The 14,880-nt window shown below is 35.7% G+C and overlaps 1 protein-coding gene across 4 annotated transcripts in view; it reads left to right on the top strand.

The window, feature by feature from the left end:
- Nucleotides 1-14,741, top strand: part of CERT1 (ceramide transporter 1) — a 129,086-nt gene extending 114,345 nt beyond the window's left edge. For all 4 annotated transcript variants that reach the window (XM_033852949.2, XM_033852947.2, XM_033852948.2 and 1 more), the window contains 6 exons: nucleotides 1,596-1,728; nucleotides 2,575-2,645; nucleotides 6,043-6,171; nucleotides 6,717-6,846; nucleotides 8,073-8,209; nucleotides 11,669-14,741. In XM_033852949.2, the coding sequence (XP_033708840.1) occupies nucleotides 1,596-1,728; nucleotides 2,575-2,645; nucleotides 6,043-6,171; nucleotides 6,717-6,846; nucleotides 8,073-8,200 (591 nt within the window). In that variant the 3' untranslated portion in view covers nucleotides 8,201-8,209; nucleotides 11,669-14,741. The remainder of the gene's footprint in view (nucleotides 1-1,595; nucleotides 1,729-2,574; nucleotides 2,646-6,042; nucleotides 6,172-6,716; nucleotides 6,847-8,072; nucleotides 8,210-11,668) is intronic.
- Nucleotides 14,742-14,880: the final 139 nt, after the last annotated feature.

Below are 14,880 nucleotides of genomic sequence, written 5' to 3'. Positions count from 1 at the left end.
CTTTGTCTGGTTTTGGTATCAGGGTGATGGTGGCCTCGTAGAATGAGTTTGGGAGTGTCCCTCCCTGTGCTGTATTTTGGAAGAGTTTGAGAAGGATAGGTGTTAGCTCTCCTCCAAATGTTTGATAGAATTCGCCTGTGAGCCTTCTGGTCCTGGACTTTTGTTTGTTGGAAGATTTTTAATCACAGTTTCAATTTCAGTGCTTGTGATTGGTCTGTTTATATTTTCTATTTCTTCCTGGTTCAGTCTCTGAAGGTTGTACTTTTCAAAGAATTTGTCCATTTCTTCCAGATTGTCCATTTTATTGGCATATAGTTGCTTGTAGTAATCTCTCACGATCCTTTGTATTTCTGCAGTGTCAGTTGTTACTTCTCCTTTTTCATTTCTAATTCTATTGATTTGAGTCTTCTCCCTTTTTTTCTTAATGAGTCTGGCTAATGGATTATCAATTTTGTTTATCAATTTTGTTTATCTTCTCAAAGAGCCAGCTTTTAGTTTTATTGATCTTTGCTATTGTTTCCTTCATTTCTTTTTCTTTTATTTCTGATCTGATCTTTATGATTTCTTTCCTTCTGCTAACTTTGGGGGTTTTTTTTTGGTTCTTCTTTCTCTAATTGCTTTAGGTGTAAGGTTAGGTTGTTTATTTGAGATGTTTCTTGTTTCTTCAGGTAGGATTGTATTGCTATAAACTTCCCTCTTAGAACTGCTTTTGCTGCATCCCATAGGTTTTGGGTTGTAATGTTTTCATTGTCATTTGTTTCTAGGTATTTTTGGTTTCCTCTTTGATTTCTTCAGTGATCTCTTGGTTATTAAGTAGTGTATTGTGTAGCCTCCATGTGTTTGTATTTTTTACAGATTTTTTCCTGTAATTGGTATCTAGTCTCATAGCGTTGTGATCGGAAAAGATACTTGATACGATTTCAATTTTCTTGAATTTACTGGGGCTTGATTTGTGACCCAAGATATGATCTGTCCTAGAGAATGTTCCATGAGCACTTGAGAAGAAAGTGTATTCTGTTGTTTTTGGTTGGAATGTCCTATAAATATCAATTAAGTCCATCTTGTTTAATGTATCATTTAAAGCTTGTGTGTCCTTATTTATTTTCATTTTGGATGATCTTTCCACTGGTGAAAGTGGGCTGTTAAAGTCCCCTACTATGATTGTGTTACTGTCGATTTCCCCTTTTATGGCTGTTAGCATTTGCCTTATGTGTTGAGGTGCTCCTATGTTGGGTGCATAAATATTTACAACTGTTGAAAATCTTCTTCTTGGATTGATCCCTTGATCATTATGTAGTGTCCTTCTTTGTCTCTTATAATAGTCTTTATTTTAAAGTCTATTTTGTCTGATATGAGAATTGCTACTCCAGCTTTCTTTTGATTTCCATTTACATGGAATATCTTTTCCCATCCCCTCTCTTTCAGTCTGTATGTGTCCCTAGGTCTGAAGTAGGTCTCTTGTAGACAGCATACATACAGGTCTTGTGTTTCGTATCCATTCAGCCAGTCTGTGTCTTTTGGTTGAAGCATTTAATCCATTTACATTTAAGGTAGTTATCAATATGTATTAACATGTTTTAAAATATATCCTCTAGGTATACAGAAGAGAAGTAGAAGAAAACGGGATTGTTTTGGATCCTTTGAAAGCTACCCACGCAGTTAAAGGTGTTACAGGACATGAGGTCTGCAATTACTTCTGGAATGTTGATGTTCGCAATGATTGGGAAAGTAAGCTGCCATTATTAGTATATTTTGATAAAATTATTAGTTTGAATTTAATACCAAATCTAACCTGGCTTTCTACATCTGATCTATGGTTTACAAAGTCAATATAGAAAATATCTGGAGAATCGTATAGGGAACTGATAATACCTTACATTTAAATAGAGCTTTTCACTGTACAGAATGCTTCTCAGTAAGGTATAGCATTTGATCTATTACCTTAATAATCCTGTGTGATAGGTAGGTGATAAAGTAAAATTCAGATAGCTCAAGTGACTTGTCATAGATCACAAAACTAATTATTGGAAAAGCCAGGACTGAAATAAAAGGTTTCTGTTGTATCATCTTCTCTTTTCCTAGACTGTTTTGTTTCCATCATAAATTGTAGATGAATCCTGCTGTGGTTTGTTTAGAGTTATTTGATCCCCTCAGGCATCAAATTTCATAAATATGGGTACTTCTGAACAACATGTTTATCAATGGCAGTTTGACACACTCACAAACATAGTCACCTAAACCTAAATAGAACAGCTTATTCAGCTTCAATAAATTAAGGATTATAGGGAGGGGAGGGGTCATAGTGTTAGGGAATAATTTGTGCCCTAGTAATGAAATGGTGATTAGAATTGCTTTCTTGCGATGGAAGCTAATGAGATTTCCTGGTGATTAGGTCTCACAGCCACCACCTGTAGCCCTAATACTAAACCGCTTTCCATTTGGACTTAGCCTATGTAGGGCAGGATCCTGTTCATTTTACTATAATGTCCATTCGTAATTGACTTTCTCAATAATCACATTCTGGGAAAAGGTAATATATCTTTTTTGACTACTAACATTTTTTCTTCATTGCAGCAACTATAGAAAACTTTCATGTGGTGGAAACATTAGCTGATAATGCAATCATCATTTATCAAACGCACAAGGTAAATATCTTTTCATCCCAAAAGGATTCCAGCGTAGTTCAAACAGAGACATATAAATTCTCTAAAGTAAAATTTGCGAGGAAATTAAGTGCCACAAAAGATTTAAAGACTTTATTAATAATTCATGAATTTCATGTATTTGAAAGGTAATTTCAGTTCATTTAAAGCAGAAATGGGTGAAAATAAGAACCTGAGAAATATCCAGAAACTGTGTTTGACAAAGATGTACAGTTAGTTCCGCAAACTTTTAAGTCTGAACAAGAAAGTACGAAAATCCACTTAAATGTTTTTCTAGCATCTAGTCTCTAGAGGAGATAGATGAATTACCAAATATGAAAGTGAATCAGTTTCCTGTGAGAATAATAAGGAAATGCAAAGTATGTTATTAGTCTATGTTAAGACTCAGAAGTAAAGGTGATCTAAGTAGATTATCTGACATCAAGGGAAAATTGCTGAGCATCAGCTATTGAGAGGATGGTCATACACCAGAGCACAAAGAAACATTGTCATTTAAATGTTGCCTTTCACTTCATTTCTTCCTCTGTTAATGTAGATATTTAAATTATAGAATATTTATCTTATTCTGCTCTGTTTCCTTTCTGAAAATTGCCAAATATTATATTGAATAAACAATAATAAAATAAATTAAAAATTTGTAGAGATCTACCAAAAACAATATTGTATGTTATATAAGAAACATGATAATTCAGTAAGTACTTCATTTTTCTTTTTTAAAATAATTTTTAACTGAGCTGAATATTTGAAAATATTTTAGGTTTGCTGTGTATATCTTGAGCTCAGTCTTGTCATCTGAGCCATCTTATATTTAATGACTGTGACCTAGGCTTCCTTTTACATGACAGCTACTCAAGAAATGTATAACAATGAAGATTCTGTTTCAACCTACTGATTTAGGGGGGTCAAAAGTGAAGTCTAAAATTTAGTAGACTTTAAAATATTAGTTGTCCTGTAATTTGCAATGAAAATAAATGACCAGTCATTTAGAATCAGAAGACTCTTATTCTGTGAAGATAATTGATCCTGGAAAATGGTCTGCTGAAAGTACTTCACTTGGTAAATAGTAGATGGAGGGGAGGAATATATAGATTATATTAGGATTATTTCTGGAAAAATAAAACTAAAAATTATTAAAATAATGTACTTTATATGTAACAAAATTTAAGTTACAGTTGTAATTATTTGAATAAATGACTTGTCCTGGCATAATTTTTTCAACAAAATCCAATAACTATTCAACACCTTTCTCTTTAAATTTGGCTTCTTTTATAATATGGTCTTAAAAAGGGCTTCTCATCTCTTGATATTTGTCATTCTCACTCTTTAAATTTCTGTCTTATCATCATCCTTGTGGATTTGTATCCATTAGTTCTAATATGGCCACATTTTCATTTACTACTGGCTTCACATACATTTGCCCAGCACTACTTTCATCAACTTAATGAAACTTTGTATCTTTAAAAGATGAACCATTTCACTTTGCAAATGCTTTGTGTTGTATTGACACTGAGTTGTTGGCGATTTATTAAATTCAGCAATCGGGAAAGACCCTGTGCATATTTTCTCTCATTTAAAAGTACATAGTCCCAGTTTTCAGAGACCTAGTTTCCATGTCATTCCAACAGTATGAAGTTGGAAGATTAAATTACTGGTTTGCAATTCTTTAAATATGATTATGATATCAAAGGAGCATGCTCTTTCCCTAATATACTTGCTTTTAAAATCTTTGCTCTGAACAGTTGAAACAGAGGTTTAATACTATACTTAAAAGTGGGGCTTCCCTGGTGGCACAGTGGTTGAGAATCTGCCTGCTAATGCAGGGGACACGGGTTCGAGCCCTGGTCTGGGAGGATCCCACATGCCGCGGAGCAACTAGGCCCGTGAGCCACAACTACTGAGCCTGCGCGTCTGGAGCCTGTGCTCCGCAACAAGAGAGGCCGCGATAGTGAGAGGCCCGCGCACCATGATGAAGAGTGGCCCCCGCTTGCCACAACTAGAGAAAGCCCTCGCACAGAAACAAAGACCCAACACAACAAAAATAAATAAATTACTAAACTCCTACCCCAGACATCTTCTTTTTAAAAAAAAAAAAAAAAAAGTGGACTAATGGGGCTTTCCTGGTGGCACAATGGTTAAGAATCCGCCTGCCAATATAGGGGACACGGGTTTGAGCCCTGGTCTGGGAAGATCCCACATGCTGCGGAGCAACTAAGCTCATGGGCCACAACTACTGAGCCTGCGCTCTAGAACCTGCATGCCACAACTACTGAAGCCTGTGTGCCTAGAGCCCGTGCTCTGCAACAAGAGAAGCCACAACAATGAGAAGCCTGATCACTGCTACAAAGAGTAGCCCCCGGTCACCGCAACTAGAGAAAGCCCACGCACAGCAACGAAGACCCAACATAGCCAAAAATGAAAACTATAAAAAAAAAAAGTGGACTAATGGCTGTGGGAGGGGCTCATGCGGAGTGATTGCTTAATGGGTACAGAGTTTCTGTTGGGAGTGATGACACATTTAGAACTAGATAGTGGTGTTATTTACATAACATTGTGAATATAGTTAAGGCCACTGAATTGTACACTTAAAAATTATTTATATCGGGCTTCCTTGGTGGTGCAGTGGTTGAGAGTCCGCCTGCCAATGCAGGGGACACGGGTTCGCGCCCCGGTCCAGGAAGATCCCACTTGCCGCGGAGCGGCTGGGCCCGTGAGCCATGGCCTCTGAGCCTGCGCGTCCGGAGCCTGTGCTCCGCAACGGGAGAGGCCACAACAGTGAGAGGCCCGCATACCGCAAAAAAAAAAAAAAAAAAAAAAAATTTTATCATTTTATGTTACATATATATTACCAAATTTAAAAAGAAGGAAAAATAGGGTATTCCTTGGTGGTCCAGTTGTTAAGACTCCTCACTCCCAATGCAGGGAGGCTGGGGTTGGATCCCTGGTTGGGGAACTAATCCCACATGCCTGCGTGCCACAACTAAGACCCGGAGCAGCCAAATAAATAAATAAACATTTAAAAAAGAAAAAAAAAAAGAAATAGCAGAACATTATTCCTTTGGTATGTTCTTCAAAGCCTTTAACTCAGTGTTCATAATCAATCCTTTGGTGGGTGCTTTCCATTTAAAATTTGACAGATGTTACCTTAAAGGCATTTATTAGTTTTACACTTGTTTCTTTGTTAGTTCCATATTATATATGAATAAAAAGGTGTTCAAATTTTGGGGACTTCCCTGGCGGTCCAGTGGTTTAAGACTCCGAGCTTCTGCTGCAGGGGGTGCGGGTTCAATTCCTGGTCAGGGAACTAAGATCCTGCATGCCACGTGGTGCGGCCAAAAAAAAAAAAGTTCAAATTTTCAAAAGATTTGTACTTCTTCCACAGAGAGTGTGGCCTGCTTCTCAGCGGGATGTATTATATCTTTCTGCCATTCGAAAGATACCAGCCTTGACTGAAAATGACCCGGAAACTTGGATAGTTTGTAATTTTTCTGTGGATCACAACAGTGCTCCTGTAAGTACATTGTATAAATGTGTATAATTGTACAATACAAAGCTAAATATACAACACAGGGCAAAAATGATAAACGCATACCACACATACAGAGATAATTGATTTGAAAATGCTTCTTAAATTTTTGTTTATTAAAGTTGGCTTCTTGGAAGAGTATAGCCACTGTTATCTGAGGGCAACAGTCATGGCCATGAGCATCCCAGCAGGGTTGTTTTCCTTTCCTCTTGAGGTTAGATGAGACAGCTGAATGGGTAGTATAGGTAGGCTACTTCTCACACTTGTCTCTCAAGCCATGATCAACTACTGGCAAAATCTCTGTGGTTTCTACCTCGGTTTAGCTCCTTTTACTACTTAAGAGGGGGGAAAACCATTCCTGGTGTCGTATCAGCTTGGCATGTATTCTTAATTAGTGCTTATGAGATTTTGTGGGAGATGTAGATGAGTTACGGTTTTGGTTAATCTAATGTAGAATTAGACCAGAAGAGGTTACAAAATACTGGGTATCTTCTACACTGGTGTTTTGTTTTTACTTTTTGTTTTGGCAGCTAAACAATCGATGTGTCCGTGCCAAAATAAATATTGCTATGATTTGTCAAACCTTGGTAAGCCCGCCAGAGGGAAACCAGGAGATTAGCAGGGACAACATTCTATGCAAGATTACATATGTAGCTAATGGTATGTATTTTGGTTTTGTTTTTGCTACTTGGGAATGTGGATGTTTTTATTGTGATCTACATGATAACTGACAGTTTGGAAAAATACCATTTATAAATGTCTTTTTAGTTTTTATCCTTTAGATTTAGTAATTTTTAATTTGGAGAGATGTATATCAAAATTATCAGGAATCTTTCAAAATATACATGTCTGAATAACTGCTGTATCAGAATTTCTGAAGCTGGGGCTGGATAGGTAAATTTTTAAACTTCATCTTTAGATCACTATTACATATTATTGGTTTTAAGAACTGTTTTACTAGATATTTGCCTAATAGAATAGGTGTAATTAGGAAAATAAGCAACAGTGAGAAAGAAAATTAATACTTCTTTTTTTTCCCAAATTTTCAAAGACCATTTAGTGATTTAGAAAAATGTTTACAAAATAATGTTAAGTTGGGTGAGAAAAAGCATATAAAATACCATTTCAATAATTTTTAAAAGAAGAAAAGAATATATATGTGAAAAGTTGGAAAGAAATACAACAAAATGTTAATATTGAATTGTTGCTTGGTGGTTGGATTACTGGAAATAGTTTTCTTCTTTTTTACTTTATAATTTTGGTTTTTTTTGTGTGTGTTTTTGTTTTTAATTGAAATAATAGTTGATATAAAATATTATGTTTCAGGTGAACAGTTCTTTTTCTTGTTGTCAGGCTTTTTAGTTTTCTGAATCTTTGCTCCCTGCTTCTTTCTTAGTTGCTAGTGACTTATTTCACATCGGCCTACTGCTGGACAGCCCTGTTTATCACTTGTTATGGTTCCTTGCTACACCTATTTCCTACCTGCAGTAGTTACTGGAGTCCCTCTAATCAAACCTTCAAACCTTCTTTATACAGGGCCATCACAGCTAGTATGTTTAAAGAGACAACTATGCCTGAGCAAGTTACTATTTGATTATAGTAGAGTTCATTGAATAAATCTGCCTTAAGTAACCTAAAGTGTTGCTATACTAATATTTACTTATAATTTAGGGAACCAAGAACATTTTAGAACAGTAATAAATGCTTTCTTATTTGTTATCTGTTCTCATCTGGTGGTTAGTACAGTACTAAGTACTGAGTGGTCAAGACTTGTAAGAGATGCTTTTTCAATGTGAGGAATTTTTTAAAAACAAAGGAACAAAATGAGTGCTTTACGTGTTTTTGGAGAATTATCTTAACAGTTTTCATTTTCCTTTGTCTCACAGTAAACCCTGGAGGATGGGCACCAGCCTCAGTGTTAAGGGCAGTGGCAAAGCGAGAGTATCCAAAGTTTCTAAAACGTTTTACTTCTTACGTACAAGAAAAAACTGCAGGAAAACCTATTTTGTTCTAGTATTAACAGGTACTGGAAAATATATGTTATTCTTTTTTTTAAACTTTATAGACTAATATGGCTCTGCAGACATTACAAGTTAGTTTTTGAAAGTAGTTTCTTTTACATGATGTTTCCAGATGTGAAGAGTTGTAGTTTTTATAGCCTTTAAAACTTAATTTTTCATTATTTTTTCTGTTTATGTTAGATAATGTCTGCTTAATTGAAGGAAATTTTAATATTATAGAACTATAAAATTTCAGAAGTACAAATCCTCTATGTTTCTCCCTTCCCATAAATTAGTGTTACGTTTGTTGTATATTCTTCCAGACTTGTACATATGTATTGACATATATCTAAAAATTTTTTTTCAAAGCATTATCTTGCAGCTTGCTTTTTCTACTTAATATATCTTGACTGTTAGTCCATATAAAGATATGAGACATACAAAACCATCTCATTCTTTTAACATCTGTTGTATAAATGTTGCAGAATTTATTAACCACTGTCCCATGTTAATGTCTGGTTGGTTCCATATTTCTACTGTCAAATAATGCTGCACTGACTGTCTTTGTGCAAGGAGCTGAACTCTTTAATTTTTCTTAAATGAGTGACATGTTAACATGGTTCAGAAGTCAAAAGTATGAAAAGATACACAGTAAAATTCATCCCCCGTCCCCTGCTCACCCAGTTCTGCAGCACCACACTTGCCCCCACACACACACACACAAGTGTATAGCTGCTGTGAGTATGTTCTTGTGTCTTTCCAGAGATGTTTCATTTTCACCTGAATAAGCAAATACAAGTGTATTCCTCACACACATACACTTATTGTTATTGAAAGAAATTGCATACTCTACTCAGGGTTCTGCATCTTGCTTCTGCATATGCTTTATCTTGAAGATCTTTCCATATTGGTGCAGAGCTGCTTTATTCTTTGTTTATGGCTATGTAGAATCCCATTTGTGTGGATGTACACAATTTATCTAACCAATTCTCCATTTGTAGATGTTAAAGTTGTTTCTAATTTTTGCTAGAGCACACAGTATTGCAGTCATATCCATGTCATTTTGTATGTGGGTAAATTACTAGATGTGACACTGCTGGTACTTCTGGGGGGCTTGTGCATCTGTAATTTAGATATTGGCCTCTGTAGAGGTCGTATTAATTTACCATCTCACCAGCAATAACATGTTGGAGTGCCTGTTTCTCTGACCCTCTCACACAATGTATGAAATAAAACTTTCTGATTTTTTTCCAACTTGATAGGTGAAAAATACTCTCCCAGTGTAGTTTAAATTGTGGTCCTCTTGGGAGTTCCCTCGTGGCCTAGTGGTTAGGATTCCAGAATCCCTGGTCGGGGAACTGAGATTCCACAAGCCACGTGGCATGGCCAAAAAATAACTGTCATAGTCCTCGTTACAAATGAATTTGAGCATCTTTTCATCCATTTGAGAACCATTTGTATAATTCAATTTCTGTGAAACTCTCTGAGTATTAACATTTAAATTTGTAATAGATATTACCAAAGTATAATTCACAAGCAGTAAGTACTTATGACCGTCCTCTCATGCTCACCTACATTGACTGTTAAATCATTTGCTGAGAAATTTATATTCTTGAGTCAATTTCTTTAGATAAAAATAATATAGTTAATAACCATATACAGTTGACGCATGAGCGTCGTGGGGGTCAGGAGCGCTGGCCCCCTGCACAGATGAAAATCGAGTATGACTTACAGTCCGTCCTCCATGTCCTAGGTGCCTCTGCATCGAGGATTCAACCAACCCCAGATCGTGTAGTACTGAAAAGAATTTGCATGTAGTTGGATGTGCGCAGTTCAAAGCCATGTTGTTCAAGGGTCAACTGTAGTGACGATACTTTTAATTAAGTCTAGTTTCTGATAATGTTTATAGTGTGCTATTTCTTAAAAAAACAAAAAACAAGAACTCAAAGCCTAAATTTATTTTCAGACACTAACACAAGGGTTAGTGCATTGATGTCCCAGATATGTAGCTTTTCCCAGGAAAACAGGTTATATGAAAATGTTAAACAGGTTCTAGTCTTACTTCTCTGAATGGTTAGTGTTTGGGACAAAGCCTGACCTTTGAGGGATTCTCTTAAAGCATAAATGCACTGCCAAAATGCACTGTTTTTAGGATATCTTGTACTTCAGAATTGTTGTGGCTCGATCTGGACACATAACTTCTTATTGATTCTGTCACTGCATTGTATTTAATCAAATACACTGAAAACGTGATGCCACATGATGGCAGCAGGCTTGTCACCTTACTTAGCTGTGTGTCTCTCCCCACAGCCTTAAGATTTCTAGAGTTGCTGTTTGCTCGAATCAAGACCAAGCTTGCAGCTGTATCTGTTTTCCCTGTTCACCTTTACCTTCAGCCTTGCAGAGAAGGGTAGAAAATATAACTGGGTATTAAGCAAAAGAAATCAGAATGCAGTTATATAATAAAACATGCTCTCAACTATGTTTGAGAGAATAATTTTGAAAATATTTGCAAAATACATGCTAACATGTCCACAGCATTTGCCTCTAAACTGTTGGATTTGGGGCATTGTTTTATTGACTGACTGTGTGTGCGCCCACGAGTGTACACATTCTTCTTTTGTGGACCTAGAGGGAAGGGCTCGAAATCCTTGGAAAAGAATTCATATTAGGGGAAGGAGATGGTACCATTGTTTGTGGACATGTGTGTGTGTGTGTAAAGATAGAACTGGAAAGACTCACTGGCCAAAACTTAGCTCTGGCCTTTGAGTCCAGATTGAGCTTCTTTCTGGCAGAGAACCAAATTTTCATTTACCTAAAATAAATCTTCATTTACCTAAAGTAATAATTGTTTCATAATAATTTTGGAAGATGTATGTATGAAGTGGATCCTAGCATTGAAACCTTAGGAAAGCTAACATTCTTAATTTTGGTGATGGAGAAATAGTAACTTTCAATAGTGTGTATCATCTTTAGAGAAATTCCATAAAGAGTTAATGAGGCCCAAAGATATTTAAAACTTAGTCAAAACTCTTAAACTCATTTGACACAGTATTTCTTAAGATAAGGCAGACCTCTTTCCCATAGCCTAAATAAATTTTTTTAATTCTTGATAAATGATATTGTATAGCATAGTTTTTATTGAACACTAAGAAGAAGGAAATTCCAGTTTATGGGGTACGGATCCAGAAACCTCTACTTGATTCCCTCTTTGCTTCTTGTAGCACATTGCCCTTTTTAATTTTTTCTAACTTTCAGAACATTTCTTATACCTTCTGTTCCTTTCTGATGATAAATTTCAAATATATAAAGTTAATAATTTTATATTCTTAAAGGTGAAAAATCCTTAAAATATAAACTTTGATAAAGATTCTGTGCATTACATGAGTTCAGAAGGTAGGAGGAGTCTGTTCTGTTAGTCCTGCAGCTGTTAGTAAATAATACAGTGCTGAATGTTTTACTTGTCATTTTCTTTCCTACAGTGACTGAAACAAGGCTGTGTGACATTCCATGTTGGAGGAAAAAAATTAAAAAACAAAATTGAATGCTCTAAGCTGGAACATAGGATCTATAGCCTTGTCTATGGCCCAACACCTTGGCCTTGTGTACAAAAATGAAGAAATACTGCAATAGCAAAGCTGAACATCTTAACACTAGCTGTCTTCTGCTAGATCTCCTCGCTCAGCATATAACTATAAATACATGTAAAATTACATGTATATGGCTATATTTTTATTTGCTTGCTCCTAGAAGAGAAAAAAAAAATCAACTTTGAATCACAACTAGGAATCGATGCTTTAATTTTTGGAAACTTTTTCAGAATTTTTAATTTACTGTGGTTTGGCCTAAGATCCTCAGTTGTACCAGGCTTTGTGCACAAGAGAAAAGCACAAAAGTTGGACGCACATGGGGCATGTGCTTTCTGTGCACCAAATTTCTGGATGGGGTTCTTTTTATAGGCCTACAGTCAAATCTGTGTCCAGAATTTTTTGACATTTTTGCTTTGTATAATCATAGAATTCATTGCTGCTGATTTCTATAATAATTCATGTTGTCATGTAAAGTGTCTCTTAATAACTGAGGGCTGTCAATAACCTGTGATTTCGCCTTTTCTATAGTCTTACTCCCATGAAGAACTTTGGTTCTGATGGAGAAAGAGTGAAAAGCTTTATTTTTTTCTCCAGATATCTTTATATTTCTATTGTATTTTTAGTTGTGTACTGTGTGCTACAGATTTTTTTCAGTTTGTTACAAACACAATTTGGTAATTTCTAAATTGGTTCTGCCTGCCTCCAAACAGAAACATCTGTACAACCTTATAGGCATAAACTACTTTCTGGTAAAACGGTCAGAATAAAATGAGCTCATGTTTTCCTGAAATTGGTGAGAGGATATACGGTATTACATGTTCCAGCAAATCTCACTGTTTGAGTTTGGCATTTGATTCTATATTTCTAGTATTCAGTAACACGTGTTTGTTCTTCTAATTTGGGTCAGTTTAAAAGATAACGTTGCAAGATATGCGTAGAAAATGTGGGCACCGCTCCTGTTGGCCTCTTGATCAGAAACTTCAACAGGGCAGTAAAGAAGACCATGTGATTCAAACTGAAATTCTTTCTTTAGTTGCTGTAAGAAGTTAAACGTAAAATACCTTTTTTAGTTTTAGGCCCCTTTGAAAAACCCTGAAACATGGAGCAGAGGCAGGGAATGGTACTCATTGAAGTAGAAATGACTGCCCACTTCAGAATCTTCACTGTGTTTATACACAAATGTGCTTACGTAAATCAGAGGCATTTTGTAGATGCTTTGCTGACTTGTTCATCTCTATAGAAACACAGAAACCAGACCCATTTTGTAAAGCAGGAAATCATGTCACGTGGAACATGTCCTGTATATATTTCCTACATGGTAATGGAGTCTTAATGATAAATGCAAGGTGATAATTTAATGATGGGATTAGTCTGATCACTTAATATACACAATCCTGGAAGTGAATTACTTGCATCAGATAAAGTGGTATTTATTAGTCTGTACAGAGAGGAAAATACGTATAAAACATATGCTTACATTACATGCACGCAGATTTCATGCTCCATAAATCTTTACTATTTTTTAATTTACCTTTCTCTAAATGATGTGCATGGAATATGCCTTATTACAGAAAAATACTATTCATAATTTGACTACAAGGAAAAAGTGCCTATATGGTGGTAATGCTAGTTAAGGCAAATAAGACAAATTATCTTATCAGTTTACTACATCACCAGTTAACATTTTATATTGTGATGTTTAAAAAAGAAAAGTTTATACCTCAAATGTGTATTTTATTTTACAATCAGTTGCGGGATTGGGGTTGGGAGTATGGGAGGGTTGGGGAGGGAAGGTTTATTCACCATAGCCACTGATGGGAATCTTCAAAAACAATTCTATATGCCCACTATAAATGTTTCTCTGTTTGCCATTTCTGGTACTATCATGACTAAATTGGATAGCTTTATTTTACAAAGGTATGGAAAGTTTACAGAGCAGTGTCTAAACCTACATTAGTTGCATTTGCACTAAATGTTAATGATATACTTTTGCAATTCTGTAAATGATTACAGGAAAAATATTTGTGTTAAAAAAGAGAAGAAAAGTAAAGGATACATTTTACCTTCAGGTAATTGCACTGGTACTTCACTAGGGTTAATCCTGCCCAACCAGATTTAGAAATGAGTTGGGGAATATGAAAGGAGTAAAAGAGATCAAAATTTGGAGAGGTACTAGCCCTTTAGACAGCATTCAGACCCTCTAGAATTATTTCCATAAGGCTAATTCCTACATATTGAATATACATGATGTTTTCTCATCCACAGTTATTTCCTACTTCTCTTCCCCAAGCAAAAAAAAAAATTATCATTTTACTCTCTTTTCTACTCAGTTACTCTTTTGTACTGTGATAGAAACATGAAAAATATTGGTGATGAGGGGTTTTGTCCCTGAGTGCCCACTGTACAGTTCAAGAGAGCACAGTATTTCACTTGTAATTCAGGGCTCCTGATTTTGAGGTGGAGGGTGTCATAGCAGCTCTTGATTTGGGTTCGCCACAGGGGTAGCCAGACCAAGGAAGAGGATGACTGGGAGGGATGTAGGAATACAAAAGAAGGAAAAGGAGGAATGGGGTTCCCATTTGTTCAGTTTCATCAGCTAATTTGTACTCCTATACAACATCAGTGTCAATTGCTATTGAGAAAATTTTAGTTGGGCTGAGCTGGTTCTCTTGTGAAATTGTGCTGATTATCTTTAAGCTTATCAGTTGTTTGTCCAGTTAAACACTTTCACCACTATTTGATCCAAGTTGTACAGACAGTGTATTTGGATTATTGTCATTGTTCATCTACAAACTCAAAACATAATCATTTTAAAGTACCTTGGGAGTGTGTAGAGTGTATTCTAAATAGCTTTATGATCCTGGTGATGTTTTTAAAAAATAATAAAGTTGGATCTTCCATGTTACAATCACAAAATTAAAACCAGTATTTAAAAGTGGAAAAGTATTAAAATATTATGGACAAATGTGCTTGCTTGATTGTTTTTCTTAACCCCCAGGTACTGCCCTACATAATTCTCTGAGTAGTTAAGAGCTTGAAATACTCCAGTTCAATGTTCTTCAAACTGTATGTTGTAACCCGGTTGGGCATCAAGAAAACTACTG

The sequence above is a fragment of the Tursiops truncatus genome, chromosome 3, assembly GCF_011762595.2.
Source record: "Tursiops truncatus isolate mTurTru1 chromosome 3, mTurTru1.mat.Y, whole genome shotgun sequence".
NCBI classification, from domain to species: Eukaryota; Metazoa; Chordata; class Mammalia; order Artiodactyla; family Delphinidae; genus Tursiops; species Tursiops truncatus.
Note: the sequence above shows the minus strand (reverse complement) of the source record. Positions and strands in the feature narration are given on the sequence as shown.